The sequence below is a fragment of the Thalassophryne amazonica genome, chromosome 4 (assembly GCF_902500255.1).
Source record: "Thalassophryne amazonica chromosome 4, fThaAma1.1, whole genome shotgun sequence".
Lineage (NCBI taxonomy): Eukaryota > Metazoa > Chordata > Actinopteri > Batrachoidiformes > Batrachoididae > Thalassophryne > Thalassophryne amazonica.
The window spans coordinates 83,005,550-83,025,502 of NC_047106.1; the positions used below are offsets into that span (position 1 = coordinate 83,005,550).

At 44.9% G+C, this 19,953-nt stretch overlaps 1 protein-coding gene across 1 annotated transcript in view; it reads left to right on the forward strand.

The window, feature by feature from the left end:
• Positions 1-18,709, forward strand: part of LOC117509209 (transmembrane protein 120A-like) — a 47,565-nt gene extending 28,856 nt beyond the window's left edge. The window contains exons 8-12 of the mRNA XM_034168935.1: positions 13,336-13,397; positions 13,478-13,570; positions 13,844-13,908; positions 14,149-14,217; positions 18,517-18,709. Of these exons, the coding sequence (XP_034024826.1) occupies positions 13,336-13,397; positions 13,478-13,570; positions 13,844-13,908; positions 14,149-14,217; positions 18,517-18,630 (403 nt within the window). The 3' untranslated portion in view covers positions 18,631-18,709. The remainder of the gene's footprint in view (positions 1-13,335; positions 13,398-13,477; positions 13,571-13,843; positions 13,909-14,148; positions 14,218-18,516) is intronic.
• The last annotated feature ends 1,244 nt before the right edge of the window (positions 18,710-19,953 follow it).

A 19,953-nucleotide genomic window follows, 5' to 3' on the forward strand; every position in this document is an offset into this window, starting at 1 on the left:
AACGGAGTTGTCGGATCCACCGGAAACCCATCATCCCGGAGTCACTATCGTGGCCACCCTCACCTGGGACGTAGATGAGAACCGTCCGGGAGGCCCTGGCACGAAGCCCGGACCCCGGGACTGGACCGAAGAACAGACTTTACGTCCCACCAGAAGCCAGGGCTGCAGTCCTGGACTTCTGTCACGGCTCTAAGCTCTCCTGTCATCCAGGGGTGCGAAGAACCGTGGCAGTTGTCCGGCAGCGCTTCTGGTGGGCGTCCCTGGAGGCCGACGTCCGGGATATATCCAGGCCTGTACCACCTGCGCCAGGGGCAAGGCCGACCATCGCAAGGCTCCGGGACTGCTACAGCCACTGCCCGTGCCTCATCGCCCCTGGTCCCACATCGGCCTGGATTTTGACACGGGTCCTCCCGCCGTCCCAGGGAAACACCGTCATCCTCACGATAGTGGACCGATTCTCCAAGGCGGCCCACTTCGTGGCCCTCCCGAAGCTCCCGACAGCCCAGGAGACGGCAGACCTCCTGGTCCACCACGTCGTCCGGCTGCATGGGATTCCATCAGACATCGTCTCCGATCGCGGGTCCCCAGTTCTCCTCGCATGTCTGGAGGAGCTTCTGCCGGGAACTGGAGGCCCCGGTCAGTCTCTCGTCCGGATACCACCCCCCAAACCAACGGGCAAGCAGAGCGGGCCAATCAAGAGATGGAGCAGACCCTGCGCTGCGTGACAGCCGCGCACCCGGCGGCCTGGAGTACCCATCTGGCCTGGATCGAGTACGCCCCACAACAGCCAAGTGTCGTCAGCCACCGGCCTCGCCCCCTTGAGGTGTGTTTGGGGTATCAGCCCCCGTTGTTTCCGGTGGTTGAGGGAGGAGGTCGGTGTGCCCTCGGTCCAGGCCCACCTACGGAAGTGCCGTCGGGTGTGGCGTGCCACCCGCTATGCTGTTGCTGAAGGCCCGGATGAGGACAAAGGCCCAATGCAGACCGTCGGCGAACCCCGGCCCCTACATATCGTCCCGGGCAGGAAGTGTGGTTGTCCACCAAGGCCTCCACGAAATTGCAAGACCAGATACATAGGTCCTTTCAAGATCCTCAAGGTCATCAATCCCGCCGCAGTGAGGCTTCAGCTTCCGGCCTCACTGCGGATCCATCCAGTGTTCCACGTGTCGAAGATCAAGCCCCATCACACCTCGCCCCTATGTACACCCGGTCCCGGCACCACCTCCTGCCCGGATCATCGATGGCGAGCGGCTTGGACTGTGCGCCGGCTTTTGGATGTCCGACGGATGGGCCGGGGCTTTCAATATCTGGTGGACTGGGAGGGGTACGGTCCCGAAGAACGCTCCTGGGTGAAGAGGAGCTTCATCCTGGACCCGGCCCTCCTGGCCGACTTCTACCGCCGCCACCCGGACAAGCCGGTCGAGCGCCAGGAGGCGCCCGTTGAGGGGGGGGTCCTGTTGTGTGGGCCGCTGAAGAGGAGGTACTGCTGGCCCACCACCACCAGAGGGCGCCCTGCCTGGAGTGCGGGCTCCAGGCACCAGAGGGCGCTGCCGCCTCACAGGAGCAGCCAGGGTGACAGCTGTCACCCATCACCTGAGACAGCTGACAGCAATCATCAGAGGGGTATATCAGCAGGACGGCATCTCCACCTCATTGCCGAGATATCGTTTCTACCGAGGAGGTAACGTATCCAGCCGACTATATCAACCTTGAATACTTTTTGCCTTTATACAGAGAGAGAGAAGAGCAGCAGGAGACAGTGTTGGATAAGTACTCACACTCCTGCACTTCAGTGTTTACTTGACGAGAGGGGGAGGTGGTGTTACCACCGTCCGTGTTGCTGGGTGCAGCGCACCCACCTCTGACTGTTTTTGTTCCTCGCCAGCAGTACCAGATCTGACAAGCGGAGGCAGTGGTCACCTGGGAGTTCGGGACTTGGCGGCTCCAGTATTCCCGGGGTTCGGTGACGGTGGAAATCGAGTGGTTCTGGTTCGACTTGGACAGACGTCTCCTACCTTCGAGCCTGCCCACACGACACCATTGGAATTCGGCTTGTTCCCGAAATTGTTATCTGTTGTGTTTGTTGTGCGAGTTTCACAACAGTAAAGCTTTGTTATTTGACTTACTCCATTGTCCGTTCATTTGCGCCCCCTGTTGTGGGTCCGTGTTCCTACACTTTCACAACAATATGTTTTAGTTTAAAGTAATGCGCTAATTTTAAGGTTTTAGTGTGGATATATGCTGTGCCCAGCAGTGCATTATGGGTAGGATAGGGTAATCTCAGTACGTTCACGACATGAGAAATGTATTTGAAACACTCTGATCAGGCTCTACGGACAACAGCATTAAACTCTAGTGCCTAAAACTCTCATGAATATATTCTCTGGGTTTATAGACGTTGTTATTGTGTCTGCGTTTATTAAATTCCACGCATCTTAAATATAGCAGACATGGATTATCTGGAATGTTTCTGTGTAGGCTCTCAGTTGTCCAGGTGGTTTCCATAGTAGAGAAACTTGAATCTTCGACTGGACAAAATCTTCCAGTCGAAAATTCAAGCTTCTCTACTATGTATTATCTGGAATTTTGTTTTGGCAAGTTTTCAAGGTCTCTGTCGAAATGAGTGAGGAGGCACAGCGAGGGTTAACGTAACTTTTTACTGGCGGCTTTCCGTGTCAGGTAACAGAGCACTAGCCTCGTGTCAGCCCGGAGGCGGAGCATGCGCACTGGCAATAACTACGGCATCTCATGTAGTACATGTGGTGCAGCACATAGACAATGATCTACATCCTCTCCTTTTAGCTTGTGCCTTCAATAAACAAATAAAGAGTAAAGTACACACTGAATGAGTAGTGCAAATGTAGCTGTCTCAAAATAAACATTCCTGCGGTAAATTTAGCAGAGTATAAGCTTGGGAAAAATCACTTATTAATTGAACAAAATTTATAATTGCTGTAAGTACACAATACTGCATAGCAGACAATGAAAAACATCTCTGGGGGTGGAACTCAAAATACGTAGCCCCCCTTTTGTTTTATTTATTTATTTATTTATTTATGTGTCAGAACAGTGTAACAAGCAGTTCAATCATTGTACTTTGGATTTGGCTTACAAATCCGACCTGAGCGTGTCACGTATGGGGGACCAGTGTGTGACACTTTTGATATCCATGGTGTTGGGTGGGTGAGCAAGATGGAGATGTTGGTTGCTCTCCGGTGGAAGGAGCAGTCGGCTGAGAGGGTCGAAGCAGCCGGGGCTGTGGTGTGGTTGGAGTAGTGTCCAGTGCCCCTGGTGCTTCCGGTTGAGAACAAGAGGCATTGGAGTCGACTCGTGGAGGTGGTGGCGGCTCAGCAACAGGAAGGATGTGGCGGCGATTCCTCCTGTAGGTGCTTCCATTGGATTCGATGACATAAGAGCGCGGCTCTTTGCATGCTTGAGTCACCATGTCAAGGCGGTCGTGCCCCTTTGTGGTCTGCAAACGGACGACTTGTCCTTCTGAGAGTGGCTGTAGTGGGCGACTAGTAGCATCGTAGTATCGTTTTTGAATGAGTTTTTTTCTTTTTGAGTTTGTGAGGCAACCTGGTGTGTACCCTTCCGGTTAGGCGCTAGTAGACTGTTGTTGACAGGAAAGGTTGAACGAGTTTGTCGAGACATGAGACGTTCTGCTGGAGATCCTAGCATTTTGTCGCGAGGAATATTTCTGATGTTTAGCAGATTAAGGAAAACATCTGTTCCATCTCTGTGTGACCTTTCCATTAGCCGTTTGGCGCTGCGGACTGCACGTTCAGCTAATCCGTTGGACTGTGGATATTCTGGACTGCTGGTAATGTGAACAAAGTCCCATTGTTTGGCAAACTCCTTGAAATGTTGGCTTGTGTACTGCCTGCCGTTGTCCGAGATCAAGATGTGCGGTGTGCCATGAACAGAAAAATGTCTTTTAAGCTTTTTGATAACAGCTGCTGAAGACATGTCATGGAGAAGGTCGATCTCGAACCATCCTGAGTACGAGTCCACTAGTACTGAGTACTGCTTACCATGCCATTCAAAAATGTCTGTGGCAACAGTAGACCATGGCAGGGTTGGAACTGGGTGTGGTTTTAATGGTTCTTTTTGTTGGTGCGGACGGGTACTGTTACATACTGCGCAAGACAGTAGTTCTCTTGTAATGTCCTTATTCATGCTGGGCCAAAACACTGTGCTTCTGGCTCTGCTCTTTGTTGATTCAAGGCCTGGGTGACCTCTGTGCATGATTTGGATTGTAATCTTGTTGCACTGAGTCTGGAATGACCGGTCTGTGGCCTTTGACAACAATGCCGTCCTCCACGGACCAACTCATCTCTGTAGGGAAAGTATGGTTGGGCAGGGGGAGGTACCTGGCATTCCTGTCGAGCCATCCATTTTGGATCACGTTGCTGAGAACTTGAACCACTTGATCTTTAGCTGTGTGTTGTCTGAGTTCCTCGAGCCTGGCTGTTGAGATGAAACTGACAGACATTACTTCAAATGAGTTGTGAGCACTTGGCGATTGAGAACCAGTGCTGGTTGGGGCTCGAGACAGGGCGTCGGCGAGATACATGTGCTTGCCTTTTTTGTAGATCAGGGTGATGTCATAAGCTTGTAAACGTAGTAGCATCCTATGTAAACGAGCTGGAGCAGTGTGGATTGGCTTCATCAGTATAGTGACCAGAGGTTGGTGGTCTGTTTCAATGACTGTGTGCTTGCCATAGATATAGTCTTTGAACTTGGTACATGCGAAAACAACTGCAAGAAGTTCTTTTTCGAAATGCGCATAGCGAGTTTCTGTGTCTGACATAGTGCGAGATGCGTATGCAACAGGCTTTTCATGTTGTAAACATGCTGCACCCAGTCCGTAACGAGACGCATCACAGGTTAGTGTCACTGGCTTCTTTACGTCGAAGTATGACAGGCCTGGTGAGCTGCATAGGCATGACTTGAGATTTTCAAATGCTTGTTGGTGTTGCGGGAGCCAGCACCATGCAGTGTCTTTATGAGTGAGCTGCCTGAGTGGTGCTGCGATGTTGCTGAGATTTGGGATGAACTTCCCGAGATAGTTTACTATGCCCAGGAAACGTTGCACAGCGAGAGAGTCTTGCGGAACGGGCATGTTTGTGATCGCTTCAGTCTTGGTGGGGTCAGCTTTTAAACCTTCTTTTGTGAATAAGTGACCGACGTAGCAGACTTGGTCGAGGCGAAACTTGCACTTTTACGGGTTGAGTGTTGGGAAAGTGTAGGAACATGGACCCACAACAGGGGGCGCAAATGAACGGACAATGGAGGAAGTCAAAACTAACACACTTTACTGTTGTGAATAAGCACAACAAACACAACAGATTACAAACAATAGACAAAGAACGTCAATCACAAAATGTGTCACGTGGGCAGGCTCGAAGATACGAGACGTCTGTCCAAAGCAGAACCGGAACCACACGATTTCCTCCGCCACCGAACCCCGGGGAATACTGGAGCCGCCAAGTCCCCGAACTCCCGGTGGCCACTGCCTCCGCGTGTCGGATCTGGTACTGCTGGCAAGGAACAAAAACGTTAAATGTGGGTGCGTTTGCACCCAGCAACCCGTATGGTGGGAAAACCACCTCCACCTCTTGTCAGAAGATGTCTGCTATTTAACGCACAAAAGTAACAACGTGTTAATGTCAAAAAGACAACACAGTCGGCTGAGCACTTTACCTCCTAGGTAGAGCGAATCTCGGCAAAGAGGTGAGATGTCGTCTTGCTGATATACCACTGCTGATCAGATGTTGGGACAGCTGTCGTAGGCGATAAGTGACAGCTGTCACCCCGGATGCTCCTGTGAGGCGGCAGCGCCCTATGGTGCCTGGAGCCCGCACTCCAGCAGGGCGCCCTCTGGTGGTGGTGGGCCAGCAGTACCTCCTCTTCAGCGGCCACACAACTAAGTTTAATTTCTTGTGCACGGTCAAGCACTTTCTCTAGGTCGGCATTGTGTTCTGCTGCATCACGACCTCCGACAATGATGTCATCGACTATGATAGCGCATGGGTATCCTGCGAACAGTTGTTCCATTGAGCTCTGAAACACTTCGCTTGCTGAGTTTATGCCAAATGGCATACGGGAGAAACCTGTAGCGCCAAAGGGTGCTAAATGTTGTTAGCATGGATGACTTTTGCTCGAGCTTTATTTGCCAAAAGGAGTTCTTCGCATCGAGTACTGAAAACAAAGTTGCGCCTGACATCTGGGTGGCAACTTCTTCCACACTACGCATCGGATAGTGGGGTCTCTTTAAAGCAGTGTTCAAGTCTTTGGGGTTTATGCACAGTCTTATTTCTTCCTTCTCTTTTTTGTGAGCAGCGACAATTGATGAAACACAGTCTGTAGGTTCAGAGATGGTGTAATGACACCTTTGCTTGTCATATTGTCCAGTTCAGCTTTTACACGTGCCTGCATTGCCAAGGGGATGCGGTGTGCTGGACGGACGACTGGCTGCACTGCTGGATCCAATGTCATAGAGTATGTTATTGCCAGTTCTCCTAGTTCGTTACTGAACACATCTTTGTATTGCTCTTTGATATTCTTTACAAAGTCTGTTTTAGTTTCTGTGCTGACCTGGTGGACATGAGGGATGAGTGTGACAAGTCCGAGATGCATACACGCGCGAAATCCCAAAAGTGGTGTGACATCACGCTCTACCAGAAAGAAGGGTAGGGTGTGTTTCTGTCCATTTAAGTAGCAGGGCAGTGTGACAAAACCTGCAGTTTCAATTTTGCTGCCTCCATAAGCCACAAGATTAGCAGTCTTGCCACATGGAATGATTGTCCCTCCTGAAAGCTGCTGGTAAGTGTCTTTAGCCATTACGTTGCACTTTGCTCCTGTGTCTATTTTCATTTCAATGGGCTTGTCATTTATGTGCAGAGCGACATATCCTTCATCACGATGTTCCACCTGAGCTTTGACAGTGTCCACAGCCACTACGTCCACATAGAATGTATCATCATCAACAGTGTATTCAGATTGCTCAACATCTAACTGATGTACTGGCTTTCTTGAGTAGCTTTTCTTTGTGAAGCGTTTCCTTTCTGGAGTTTGATTGGCTGATTTTGACTTGCAGCATTTTTTGTAATGATTCATCTTTTTGCATCTATGGCATTGCTGGCTAAATGCTGGACACATCACTTTGCACTGGGTGGCTGCCTTCGCAGTTATTGCAATTTGTGATGGGCTTTGCGTCGTGCCTGTTTGCAGGATCAATCTTTTCTTGTGCTGCCCTCTAGTGGAGTTTAGCTGTAGCGCATCCACTGTTCCTGCCTGCTTTGCTAAGGCTTTTGTGCTCTCTTCAGTCTCCTCATAAATGCGGGCCGATAGAAATAGCTTTAGGAAGAGTTAAGTTGCTATCACGTACAGGGCTTTTCTTTATACTGTCATTGTTGATGCCACACACAATCCTATCGCAATCAGTTCATCTGTTAGCTCTCCAAAGTGACAACTTTTCGCTTTGATTTTCAAATCACTGATGAAAGATTTGGTGGTCTCACCCTGTTTTTGATTTCGAGTGTGGAAACTGTGTCTCTCCATTGTTTTGTTGTGTTGTGGGTTGCAGATTTCACGGAATTTGCGTTTGAGACATTCGGGGGTCTTCTGCACGGACCAGATGGCTCCATTTTCACCTGGCTCCCTGACTTCTGCTGCATAAACACATGAACGCTCCCGTTCAATGACTTCTGCTCCTGCGAGGTTGAGGAGGATGTATGCTTTTGTTTTAGCAGGTTTATCCGCATGTGCAGCTTCAATGAAGATATCATATTCTCTTTCAAAAATACGCCAACTTTCGGCGAGGTCCACCTTTTAAAAAACAAGTGGGTCTGGCCTACGAAAACCCTCCGCCATCGTGGCTTGTCGTAACTTTCAGCTTTGTCTGAATATCTGACAGTCGGATAAAATCATGAAAAAAACTCGTCAGCTGCAGGTCTAAAAAAAACCTTCTGACACCATGTCGAAATGAGTGAGGAGGCACAGCGAGGGTTAACGTAACTTTTTACTGGCGGCTTTCCGTGTTAGGTAACAGAGCATTAGCCTCGCGTCAGCCAGGAGGCGGAGCATGCGCACTGGCAATAACTACGGCATCTCATGTAGTACATGTGGTGCAGAACAAAGACAATGATCTACAGTCTCTACTGCCATCTACTGGCCAGTAGTGTTCATTAACCCTATTGACGTATCCCATAATCCCTTCCGTGCCAGAGTCGCTGCAGTCAACAACATATAGAGAATCAAGACAATGACAGTTGTAAATGAATATTATACTACAAAAATGTATTTTTTATGCTTTTCGTCACATTAATAAGTGACTGCTGCATGATACCCTGAAAGCTTGCTAAAACAATTATAACAAATAATGCGTGTCTGTTACGTTTTTATCTGTGTGGAATTTAATAAACACAAACCGAATTTCAGACATATTATATATATTAGTCTGGAACAAAGAGGACAAACAGTGTTTAAAGAACAATAATCAAGATGTTAAAGAGCAAACTTCACTTTCCCCCAGAACGACATGATCAGGAAGCGATTGTAGCTCACAACAGCTCCCATTGAAAATAACGGAGAGACAGCCTGTGAGTCTCACGTTTACATAAAATAAACACAATAACAACGTCTATAAACCCAGAGAATATATTCACAAGAGTTTTAGGCACAATATAAAAATAGTTTTATGTTGCATTGTTAATTGTTGTGTGGCTGGAGGGGCCTGGCTGCCTTTTGTTTCTGTTTTCTGTCCTGTCTTTTGTTTTTCCTTCCAGGTGGCTTGCATTTGGGACTGAGTGACTGTGTAGCTGAGTTTATCAGGACCTCACCCTGATCACCTGAGGCTGATCACCTGCGGCTCATCAGGACTCACAGCTGTGGTGCATCTACATGGATTGGAACATGGTGGCATTTAAGACTGGAGTACACAGTGTGTATTTGCCAGAGACTCGACCTTGTGACCAGACGGGTGAGATCGTCGTCTCGAGAGCCATCTCATCATCAGTGGATGCAGAGAACGTCCAGGTTTGATGCATGGTCTGTGAAAGAGGAGGGGGTGAGGTCTCACGCTCGTCAGCACACTTCCTGAGGTACGTTAGATTTTGTGACTAACATTTATACAGTCAGTAAATATGGTGTCCCTCACACCTTATTATGTTGAGCTGTATGTAGTCGTTTAATCAGCTTCCACTGCTGTGGAGTTTTGTGAACAGGGTGTTCTATGCCTGCAGGGTGGGAAGCTGATTAGTAATTAAGCCAGGAAGTGTTTGCTGTTTGTGCACCTTTGAGCGTTCTCTCTGTGTGTTGAGTGTGGACTCACATAATGATTCCTTCTTTCACAGACTCGGTTTGTCGCGGCCACCTGGGGGGTGTCGGCGGGGTCCTTGGGTCCGAATTGGTTCTGGCTCCGGACCGTTGGTGCTGCTGGGAGCGCACCGCAAAACCACCACGCCAGACCGTGCACTTTTATATTTTTTCACATCACTGTTATGTTCATTAAACTCTGTTATCCTTTGTACCGTGCTCTGCTTATTTTATACTGGGTCCTTCAAATGCTGGTCGGTTCTCCGGGCTGCGTCCGACACATAACAGTTAATCGTGTTGTCTGTGTGCAGCGGTTAAAGTGCAGCGTGATCAGAGCGTCTCAAAGCAGTTCTCAGTGTTACTGAGATCTCGCAGCACGGCAACCTCTCCGAGGTTTTGCGGGATTTGAAACTTCAATAGGGCATTTATGTGTCAAGACAATACTGAGTGCACGTTTTACAATATAATAAAATGTGTGCACAATATAATAAAACATGCGCACAACATCACAAACGTGCGCACAACATCATAAAACGTGCACACAATATAATAAAATGAGCGCACATTCTCTCCACATGCAAAACATTTTGCGATGACACTTCCAGGGGTCCGTAAAAATGCCTGTTTTTACAAATAAAAAATTGGAATATTTTACAAAAGCACATTTATCTGTAAACACCAACACACGACGCATTAACCTGTTGGTTTACATAATGAATGACTGAACCAATCAGTGTTTTGCAGAGGCACATTTTACCCAGAATCTTTTGCGATCTGTCTGTGTTTGTTACAAAACCTCAGAATTAGTGCATTATTCAACATTAAAAGATATATGTTATATTTTAACTTTGTACAAGTGACAGAATTGACATTAATGGAGTTATTCTATCGGTATTAATGTTATTTATAAATCAAAACCATAAGTCAGCACTGCTTTATTTTCCAAGACCTCAGCCTGACCGGAGCGTTGTGATTGGGTAAAGAGCTGGGCTTTGTGGTTCCTCTCAGCTTGCTTCTGTGCTGGAAGCTGTGTAGTAAATAAGAGCTTCTGGCAGGGGGCAAGATGTTCAAAGACAGAAGTGTGGGCTCATCGTTTGGGTCTGTTGTCGCTTTTGATGCTACCAGAAGCTATCGTGGTGTTAAAACTCAAATTCAGTTTATTAGTAGTTGCAAATGTACCAGAGACAATACTGGAATTTATCGGTTATCTGTAACTTCTGATATATTTTTGGGTGGTTTATCATTTTATCTTTATCAAAGATAACTTTTCAGTTATCTGATTATCAGTTATCGAAGTTAATTTTTTGGTTATCTGTGCCCACCACTGGGTGTGCATCTGTGCACACGTGTGTGCAGAGTGCAATGGAACCAAATTTGCATGCTAAATGCAATGCAACACAAATAGGATGAATAATCCATGTCATGTGACATACAAAGCACCAATCAAATGAGAAGGATCCACTCAGCCGTTATATAAAATAGAATAGAATACTTGTAGTCTTTATTGTCATTGTACCAGGAGGTTACAACAAAATAGGGGGCTCCTGTACACCACAAAAAAAAAAAAACAAGACATCTTATGCACCACAAAACATTTAGGGCAGTGAATGTGAACACTGAGGGCACAGAAGCTAGTGCTGTTAAGGCGCTAAGGGTTGGTTCATGTCCGTTGTTGTTGGGGGGGGATTCGGTCTGTGGGTCAGTGTGTATGTGTGTGTCTATGTGTGTTTGCAGTATGTATGGCTGGACGTATGGGAAGAGGCTGTTTGTCAGCCTGCTGGTGTGGGACTTTGTTGACCTGTAGCATCTCCCGGAAGGCAATTGGTGAAACAGGGGGTAGGCAGGGTGTGTGGGGTCTCCTGTGAAGGCCTTGGTTATCCTAAGGAAGCATGATGTGGTGATATTTTCCAGGCTGGCCAGAGGGCAACCTATGATCTTTAGGGCAGTGTTTATGACCCTCTGCATCGCCTTTCTGTCCTTGGCTGTGGAGCCTGCGTACCAGACACCTAGACAATATGTCAGTATGCTCTCCACCAAGGAAATACAGAAGGCCAGCAGCAGCTTCGTGTCCAGGTTGTTCTTCCTGAGGAAATGCAGGAAGTGTAGCTGCTGCTGAGAACTTTTTAACTAGAGCCCTGATGTTGGAGGTCCAGGTGTAGTCTGTGGAGATGTGGGTGCCCAGAAACCTAAAGGTGGTGACACTTTCCACCTGTTCTCATTTATGGGGGAGGGGTTCCTGTCTGTTTTTGCTGAAGTCTATGATAAGTTCTTTTGTCATATGAATGTTCATGGTCAGGTTGTTCTCTGAGCACTACAACAACAGTCCCTCCACCTTGGCCCTGAATGCTGTCTTGTCCCTTTCACAGATGAGTCCAGCCACTGTGGCATCACCCACATATTTTAAAATGTGGCTGCTTGGGTGGGTTGGAGAGCAGTCATAGGTGTACAGGGTGTACAGCAGAGGGCTCAGAACACAGCCTTGAGGGGAACCCGTGCTGAGTGTGAGTGTGGAGGAGTGGTGGGGGCTGAGTTTCACAGACTGTGGGTGGCTCATCAGAAAGTTTTTAATCCAGTTACAGGTAGGGAGAGGGATCTGTAATTTCAGCAGTTTGGTGATGAGAATGTCAGATATGATGGTAGTAAATGCTGAGCTGTAGTCCACGAAGAGCATCCTCACATAGCTCTTCTTCTTATCCAGGTGGCTCAGCTCTGTGTGGAGAGTGAGGCTGATGGCATCCTCCATAGATGGGGTTGCCCTGTAGGCAAACTGGTGGGGGTTTTAGAATAGATGTCTGACACCTTTGAAAACTACCCAAAGTACATGTATTTGTACTGAGTTCTGCAATGTTTTCACCAACCAGAGGGCGCTGGGGTAATGCCCGACCTTGATAATACAGCAGGAAATTGAATTTTACCTTTGATCTTTGATCCCAGCCAAAAGGGTCATCAAAGGGCAAGTGGCAAACATCTCCCAGGGAGCAGGTAGGTCCAAATTGAACATTTAGCTAAAATTGACCTTTAATACGGTGATGCCTTCAGTATGACCATGCAGACATTCTCCATGCAATGCGGTATCACCATAAAGGTATTGAAACTGGGTGGTCAAGTCATCTCTGGGTTCACAGAGAACAGTGTTTTTTACACGTACTTGCACACATATGTGACAATGCATTGTGCATCGTCCCACCTCTGCCACAAGAGGTGGGACGAATTCACTGTCAAGTCTCAAGTTATCAATCTGCAAGTCCCAAGTCAAGTCTCAAGTCATAATGACCACCAATTGTTAAGATGAGTTTCCTCCGCAGGGTGGCTGGGCGCTCCCTTAGAGATAGGGTGAGGCGCTCGGTCACTCGGGAGGAGCTCGGAGTCGAGCCGCTGCTCCTCCACGTCGAAAGGAGTCAGTTGAGGTGGCTCGGGCATCTTTTCCGGATGCTCCCTAGACGCCTCGCTGGAGAGGTGTTCCGGGCACGTCCCATTGGGAGGAGGCCCCGGGGAAGACCCAGGACACGCTGGAGGGACTACATCTCTTGACTGGCTTGGGAATGCCTTGGGGTTCCCCCAGAGGAGCTGGGGGAGGTGTGTGTGGATCGGGAGGTCTGGGCAGCTTTGCTTGAGCTGCTGCCCCCGCGACCCGACTCCGGATAAAGCGGAAGAAAATGGATGGATGGATGGATGTTTGTAAGCTGACTTGAGATTTGACTTGAGATTTGCAGATTGATGACTTGAGAATGACCTCTTCCCATCTCTGATAGATAGATAGATAGATAGATAGATAGATAGATAGATAGATAGATAGATAGATAGATAGATAGATAGATAGATAGATAGATAGATAGATAGATAGATAGATAGATAGATAGATAGATAGATAGATAGATAGATAGATAGATAGATAGATAGATAGATAGATAGATAGATAGATAGATAGATAGATAGATAGATAGATAGATAGATAGATAGATAGATAGATAGATATTGAACTGATACAATTAACCATTTTCTCTTTTTTGGACAAAGGCCAGATGGGAACCTGTACCAGATATTCAGAAACCAGTTCCTTGCCTACTCTCTGTATCAAAGTAAGCTAATATACTTGGAGTTCTACCCATTCCAAATCTGTAATGTCTTCTGAAGTGCCTGTTTTGTGTGGAATGTGCAGGTTTTGTTCAGAGTCTGCAGTACTATTATCAGAGTGGATGTCTGTACAGACTACGAACTCTTGGAGAAAGACACAACATGGATTTGACTGTGGGTGAGAGACTGTCTCAAAAACCACTCCTACACTCTTAATCAAGAAGCAAGAAGTAAGACAAGCTCTGCTGCTCATCAGGCCATTGCTTATCCCCAACATCTTATCAGGGCAAGACCAAATGTCCTTTATCTAGACATCACAATATTTTTAGAGTTTTGTGGTGGTGGGGAAAGAAATATTTGCTTAGTATGCATTCCTGGAATTTGTCATGGTCACTGCTGCAGTAAACCAATATAAATTAAAATAAAATGTCTGCCTTCATTGTGTTTTTAGAGGGATTTCAGTCCTGGATGTGGAAAGGGCTGAGTTTTCTCTTGCCCTTCCTGTTTTTCGGTCATGTGAGTAAACTGTAACGCAGACAGAAGTTACCAATGTCCTTTCGAAACATGTGCTAATTGCTTAGTTAGCATTGAAACATCTGAGTCATGGTTTCACTAGATGACACAGATAAAATTCAAAGACCCAAAACTCATTCTGTTTATGGAAATTTGGCAATGATTTGAGACGGGGGTGGGGGTGAGGTTGTGGCCTGTCAGAATGATGTTTAACCTCTAACAACACCAACTTTTGTTTTGTAGTTCTGGCAGCTCTTCAATGGCCTCTCACTCTTCAGAATGTCACAGCTCCCGGAGTGTAAAGAATGGCAGGTCAGTGTGACCTGGCTGGCTCTCACTATTAAAATTTGTAACCATTTCATAGCCTGCATTTTATGACTCTAGTTGTAGCTTTCTTCTACACATTTACTAGAACATTGCACCTTTACATCACCAAATGCTTCTGGGCACCCTCCAGTTTTGATAGGAATGCTTGATCTTTATTCCTCCTTTTTTCCATCAGTGGGTGAGTGGAAAGTCAAATTTCAAATATTGAAATGCCTACTCTTTTAAAAAAATAAAATAAAACAAACCAAACAATTTTCAAATTATTTAGAAGAAGTAAGTCCTATATAGGCCCTGAGGGCTGTGCTTATCTCCATATTCAGTGGTAACAAGTACAACTCCCCCGGACAGGACTCCAATCAGACACAGGTTGCTCCTCCATTCAAACCTGGTGTTCGAGATGAGCTCCCCATCGAGAGGAGCTCCACTGCACAAACGCAGTTCTCTCTACCTGGACTTTAATACCTCCCCCCGTCGAGTTTAGCTGCCTCTCTTTACTGTGTAACTGTGCATGCGCATCTCTTTCTACCCTGGATTTGAGCACGTTTTCAATTTTAAAAAGTAAAGATTTGCATGTACACGCTGTCTTTAAAGCAGAATATTGTTGTTAGATGATGGGGAGCTCATCTCCACAGAAAACATCTGTGGAGTTGAGCTCCCCCACAGAAGGAAACACACGGAAATTTTGTTTTTACAAAAAAATACAGCAATAAGTGTCTTTTCAGTTTTAAAATGCAAAGTTAAAAGGTTAAGTAAAAAAAAGTAAAGATGAACTTATTTGCCTGATGAACTTTATTTGCCCTTCAAAATAAGCTAACTTTGTCAAGAATCATATTTTCAGTGATTGAAAGTGAGCTCAGCTTGACGGGGAGCTCATCTCAACACACAGAGCTGTCAATTTACACTACGAGGAGCTCATCTCGACAGAGCAGCTCATCTCGACAGAACACCGGTACCATTTTTACAGCTGGGTGAAATGAGACAATGTATATAAAAGTGTTTTATCCAAGGACACTAACAGGTAGCATGAGCTGGATTTGAATCCAGGTAGCAGGCAGGTCCTTATCCACTCAGCTACCTGCTCTATAACTTAAGGAAACTCATTTTATTTCATTAAAATGAAATGTGGAGTTTTGACATAAAATAAATTATGTATTTTTTAGTAGCCTGATCCTGTCAAATTTCAGAAGTTAAACAGTGTGGGGCCTGTTTAGTACTTGGATGGGAGACCGCTTCGGAAACACCACAAGTTGTGTGTGTTTGTCCAGGTAAAACTGGAGTTGTGTCAGGAAGAGCATCCGGCATAAAACTTGTGCCAAATATCAATGCGGATCTGCCTGTTTTCGCTGTGGTGACCCCATCCAAAATGGGAACAGCCAAAAGGACAACAAATGATGTATTTTTAATAGGTGAAAAGTAGGTGTATGTTTTGCTTAAGAAAGACACATTAAATTGATTGTCTTACATGTTTATGGGATGTACAGTGGTATGTAAATGTTTGGGCACCCCTGATGATTTCCATGATTTTCCTTTATAAATCATTGATTGTTTGGATCAGCAATTTCACTGATATTTGAGAAGTGAAATGAAGTTTATAGGATTTACAGAAAGTGTGCAATAATTCTTTAAACAAAATTAGGTAGGTGCATAAATTTGGGCACCCCAACAACAACAACAAAAACAAATATAACAATATTTAGTAAATCCTCTTTTTGCAGACATAACAGCCTCTAAATGCTTGCTACAGCTTCCAGTGAGAGTCTGGATTCTGGTTGAAGGTACAACCCCAGTTCCAATGACGCTGGTGCATTGTGTAAAATGTAAATAAAAACAGAATACAATGATTTGCAAATCCTCTTCAACCTATATTCAATTGAATACACCACAAAGACAAGATATTTAATGTTCAAACTATTACACTTTATTGTTTTTGTGCAAATATTTGCTCATTTTGAAAAGGATGCCTGCAACACGTTTCAAAAAAGCTGGGACAGTGGTATGTTTATCACTGTGTTACATCACCTTTCCTTCTAACAACACTCAATAAGCGTTTGGGAACTGAGGACACTAATTGTTGAAGCTTTGTAGGTGGAATTCTTTCCCATTCTTGCTTGATGTGCGACTTCAGTTGTTCAACACTCCGGGGTCTCCGGCGGCGTTTCTGGATGTTGTTGATGTATGGCTTTTGCTTTGCATGGTAGAGTTTTAACTTGCACTGTAGATGTAGCGATGAACTGTGTTAACTGACAATGGTTTTCTGAAGTGTTCCTGAGCCCACGAGGTAAGATCCTTTACAATGATGCTGGTTTTTAATGCAGTGCCGCCTGAGGGATCGAAGGTCACGGGTATTCAATGTTGGATTTCGGCCTTGCCGCTTATGTGTAGAAAGTTCTCCAGATTCTCTGAATCTTCTGATTATATTATGGACTGTAGATGATGGAATCCCTAAATTCCTTGCAATTGAATGCTGAGAAACATTGTTCTTAAACTGTTGGGCTATTTTTTTTTCACACAGTTGTTCACAAAGTGGTGATCCTCGCCCCATCTTTGCTTGTGAACAGCTGAGCCTTTTGGGGATGCTCCTTTTATACCCAATCATGACACTTACCTGTTTCTAATTAGGTGTTGTTTGAGCATTCATCAACTTTCCCAGTCTTTTGTTGCCCCGTCCCAACTTTTTTTGAAATGTGTTGCTGGCATCCATTTCAAAATGAGCAAATATTTGCACAAAAACAGCAATGTCTATCAGTTTGTGGTGTATTCAATTGAATATAGGTTGAAGAGGATCTGCAAATCATTGTATTCTGTTTCTATTTACATTTTACACAATGTCCCAACTTCATTGACATTGAGGTTATATTTTGGACCATTCTTCTTTACAAAACATCTCAGGTTTGTTGGTTTCTGAGCATGGACAGCCTGCTTAAAATCACATCACAGATTTTCAATAATATTCAGGTCTGAGGACTGAATAGCCATTCTAAAATGTTGTACTTGTTCCTCTGCATGAATGCCTTAGTAGATTTTGAGCAGTGTTTAGGGTTGTTGTTGTGTTGTTGAAAGAATCAGCCCCGGTGCAACTTCAACTTTGTCACTGATTCTTGAACATTGTTCTCAAGAATCTGCTGATAATGACTGGAATCCATGTGACCCTCAACTTTAACAAGATTCCCAGTACCTGCACTGGCCACACAGCCACACAGCATGACGGAACCACCTCCAAATTTTACTGTAGGTAGCAAGTGTTTTTCTTGGAATGCTGTGTTCTTTTCAGCCATGCATACCGCCCCTTGTTATATCCAAATAACTCAATTTTAGTTTCATCAGTTCACAGCATCTTATTCCAAAATGAAGCTGGCTTGTCCAAATGTGCTTTTGCATACCTCAAGCTACTCTGTTTGTGGCGTGGATGCAGAAAAGGCTTCCTCTGCATTATAGCATCTCCTTGTGCAAAGTGCGCTGTATCGTTGAACACAGAGACACTATCTGTAGCAAGATCATGTTGTAGGTCTTTGGAGCAGGTCTGTGGGTTGACTGACTGTTCTCACCATCCTTCGCTTCAGCTTATCTGATATTTTTCTTGGCCTGCTACTTCGGGCCTTAACTAGTACTGTGCCTGCGGTCTTCCATTTTGTCACTATGTTCCTCACAGTGGAAACTGACAGCTGAAATCTCTGAGGTAGCTTTTTGTGTACTTCCCCTAAACTATGATATTGAACAGTCTTTGTTGTCAGGTCATTTGACAGTTGTTTAGAGGGTCCCATGTTGCCACTCATTGCAAAGAGGGAAAACTTTTGCAAATGGCCACCTTAAATGCCCTTTCTCATGATTGGATTCACCTGTGTAAGGAGGTCACGGGTCAATGAGCTTACCAAACCAATTTTGTGTTCCAGTTATTAGTGATAAATGTATTCACATATAATTGTTGCACATTTTCTGTAAATCCTATAATCTTCAATTCACTTCTCAATTATCACTGTGTTTGTCTGCTATATGATATATTTAACTGAAATTTCTGATCCAGACAACCAATGATTTATAAAGGAAAATCATGAAGATTATCAGCGGTGCCCAAACTTTTGCATACAACTGTACGTATATGTAGTTTGCATGAGAAAATGATTTGGCATTTTCTATCAATTTCATTTTTGCATTGTTCACATATTAATTTTAATATGGAGCAGAGTGATGTCACTGTAACTAATTGCACCCTTCCCAAATTTAAGAATATACAAACTGACAGAGATTTCATTCTCAGTTATTATTTTGTTTTTCATGTGTTGCCAGGTCTTGGTGTGTGGTCTCTGTTTCCTCATTCTGTTCATGGGGAACTTCTTCACCACTGTTGCTGTTGTGCGTCATAAGCTCAAGACCAAGGGTCAGAAAGCAAAGGCATTGTGACATGCAATATTTTCTTAAAAAGTAGAGCTGAAAGTTCAGCTACAATTTCCCAAAAGGTACATCTGAGATGCAAGCCTACATTTGATGTTTTGGTGAAAGAAAATCCTCCTCTATCATGAAGCTGTGTAACTGGTGATACAAAATACAAAACATGCACCGTGCACAGTTTCTCCAGTCATAGCCACATAAGCTTATAACGTCTTCTGGGTTGTGTGGGTTTCTTGGTGGCTTTCCTCACTCTTCTCCTTCTTGCACAGTCACTCAGTTTTTGAGAACTGTCTACTCCACCAGATTTACCACAGAGTGCCATACTGTCTGTATTTCTTCATAACTGATATAAATAAAGTCCAAGACATATTCAGTGTCTTGGAAATGTTCATCTATCCATCCCCTGACTTCTGAAGAAAACTGGCAATAAAGCTAATTAATATTTACAGGTGTTATACCAAACCGTTCCATTACTTATGCAACCCATCATCTTAGCTTTTATGTTTTTAATTCATTTGTTTATGTCATGTTGTTGAGATTTACTTTCAGTTTGAGTTTAAGGAAGGACATTTTATACATTTTTAATTTTTGTGTTTGAACAGGCATAAACAAATTAAAATGTGTGAAATACCAAGTGTTCCAATACTTTTGGAGGACACTGTATATCTGTGTTTTGTGTGGTTGAAATAGTATTGTGTGTGCATTTGTCTTTCATGCAGGAAGTATAAATCTGGATTTCCTATATATTAAAGAATATACTGCATGTCTGTTGATCTTGTTCATTGTTACTGCAAGCAACACACACACACACACACACACACACACACACACACACACACACACATTTTTATATATATAATAGCCAAGTGGCCTATGTGTGCGTGCGTGCGTGTGTGTGTGTGTATGGCTTCGATCATGCAAAAACTGAGGAAAGCTGACATTTGTCATTTGGTATGCTTATGTATTTTGGGTAAAAAAAAATGGACAGTTGATAGGACAAATTTTTGGGAGAAATTACCAATTTTAGCTGACCGGTAAACAATGGACGTTGTGCTGCAATGCACCATGGGAGTTCGAGGTTTTGGGTTTTTAAATGTTATTGTGATTCATATTAGTTTATCAGTGTTGTTAGTGTTATTGATTTATTGTGTTTTTGTAGCTCAGTTTTTTTAGTCAGTTAAGTCTCATGTTGCCAGTTCCATGAGTGAAAACTGTAGTGTGTTTGATGTTTTTCTCCACTGTCTCTGTTTCTGCCTATCTAACATTAGAAGCACCTGCTTGTGCCAGAATGCGGGAAAGACAAAACACTGTGTGCATGTGCGTGTGTGCATTTGT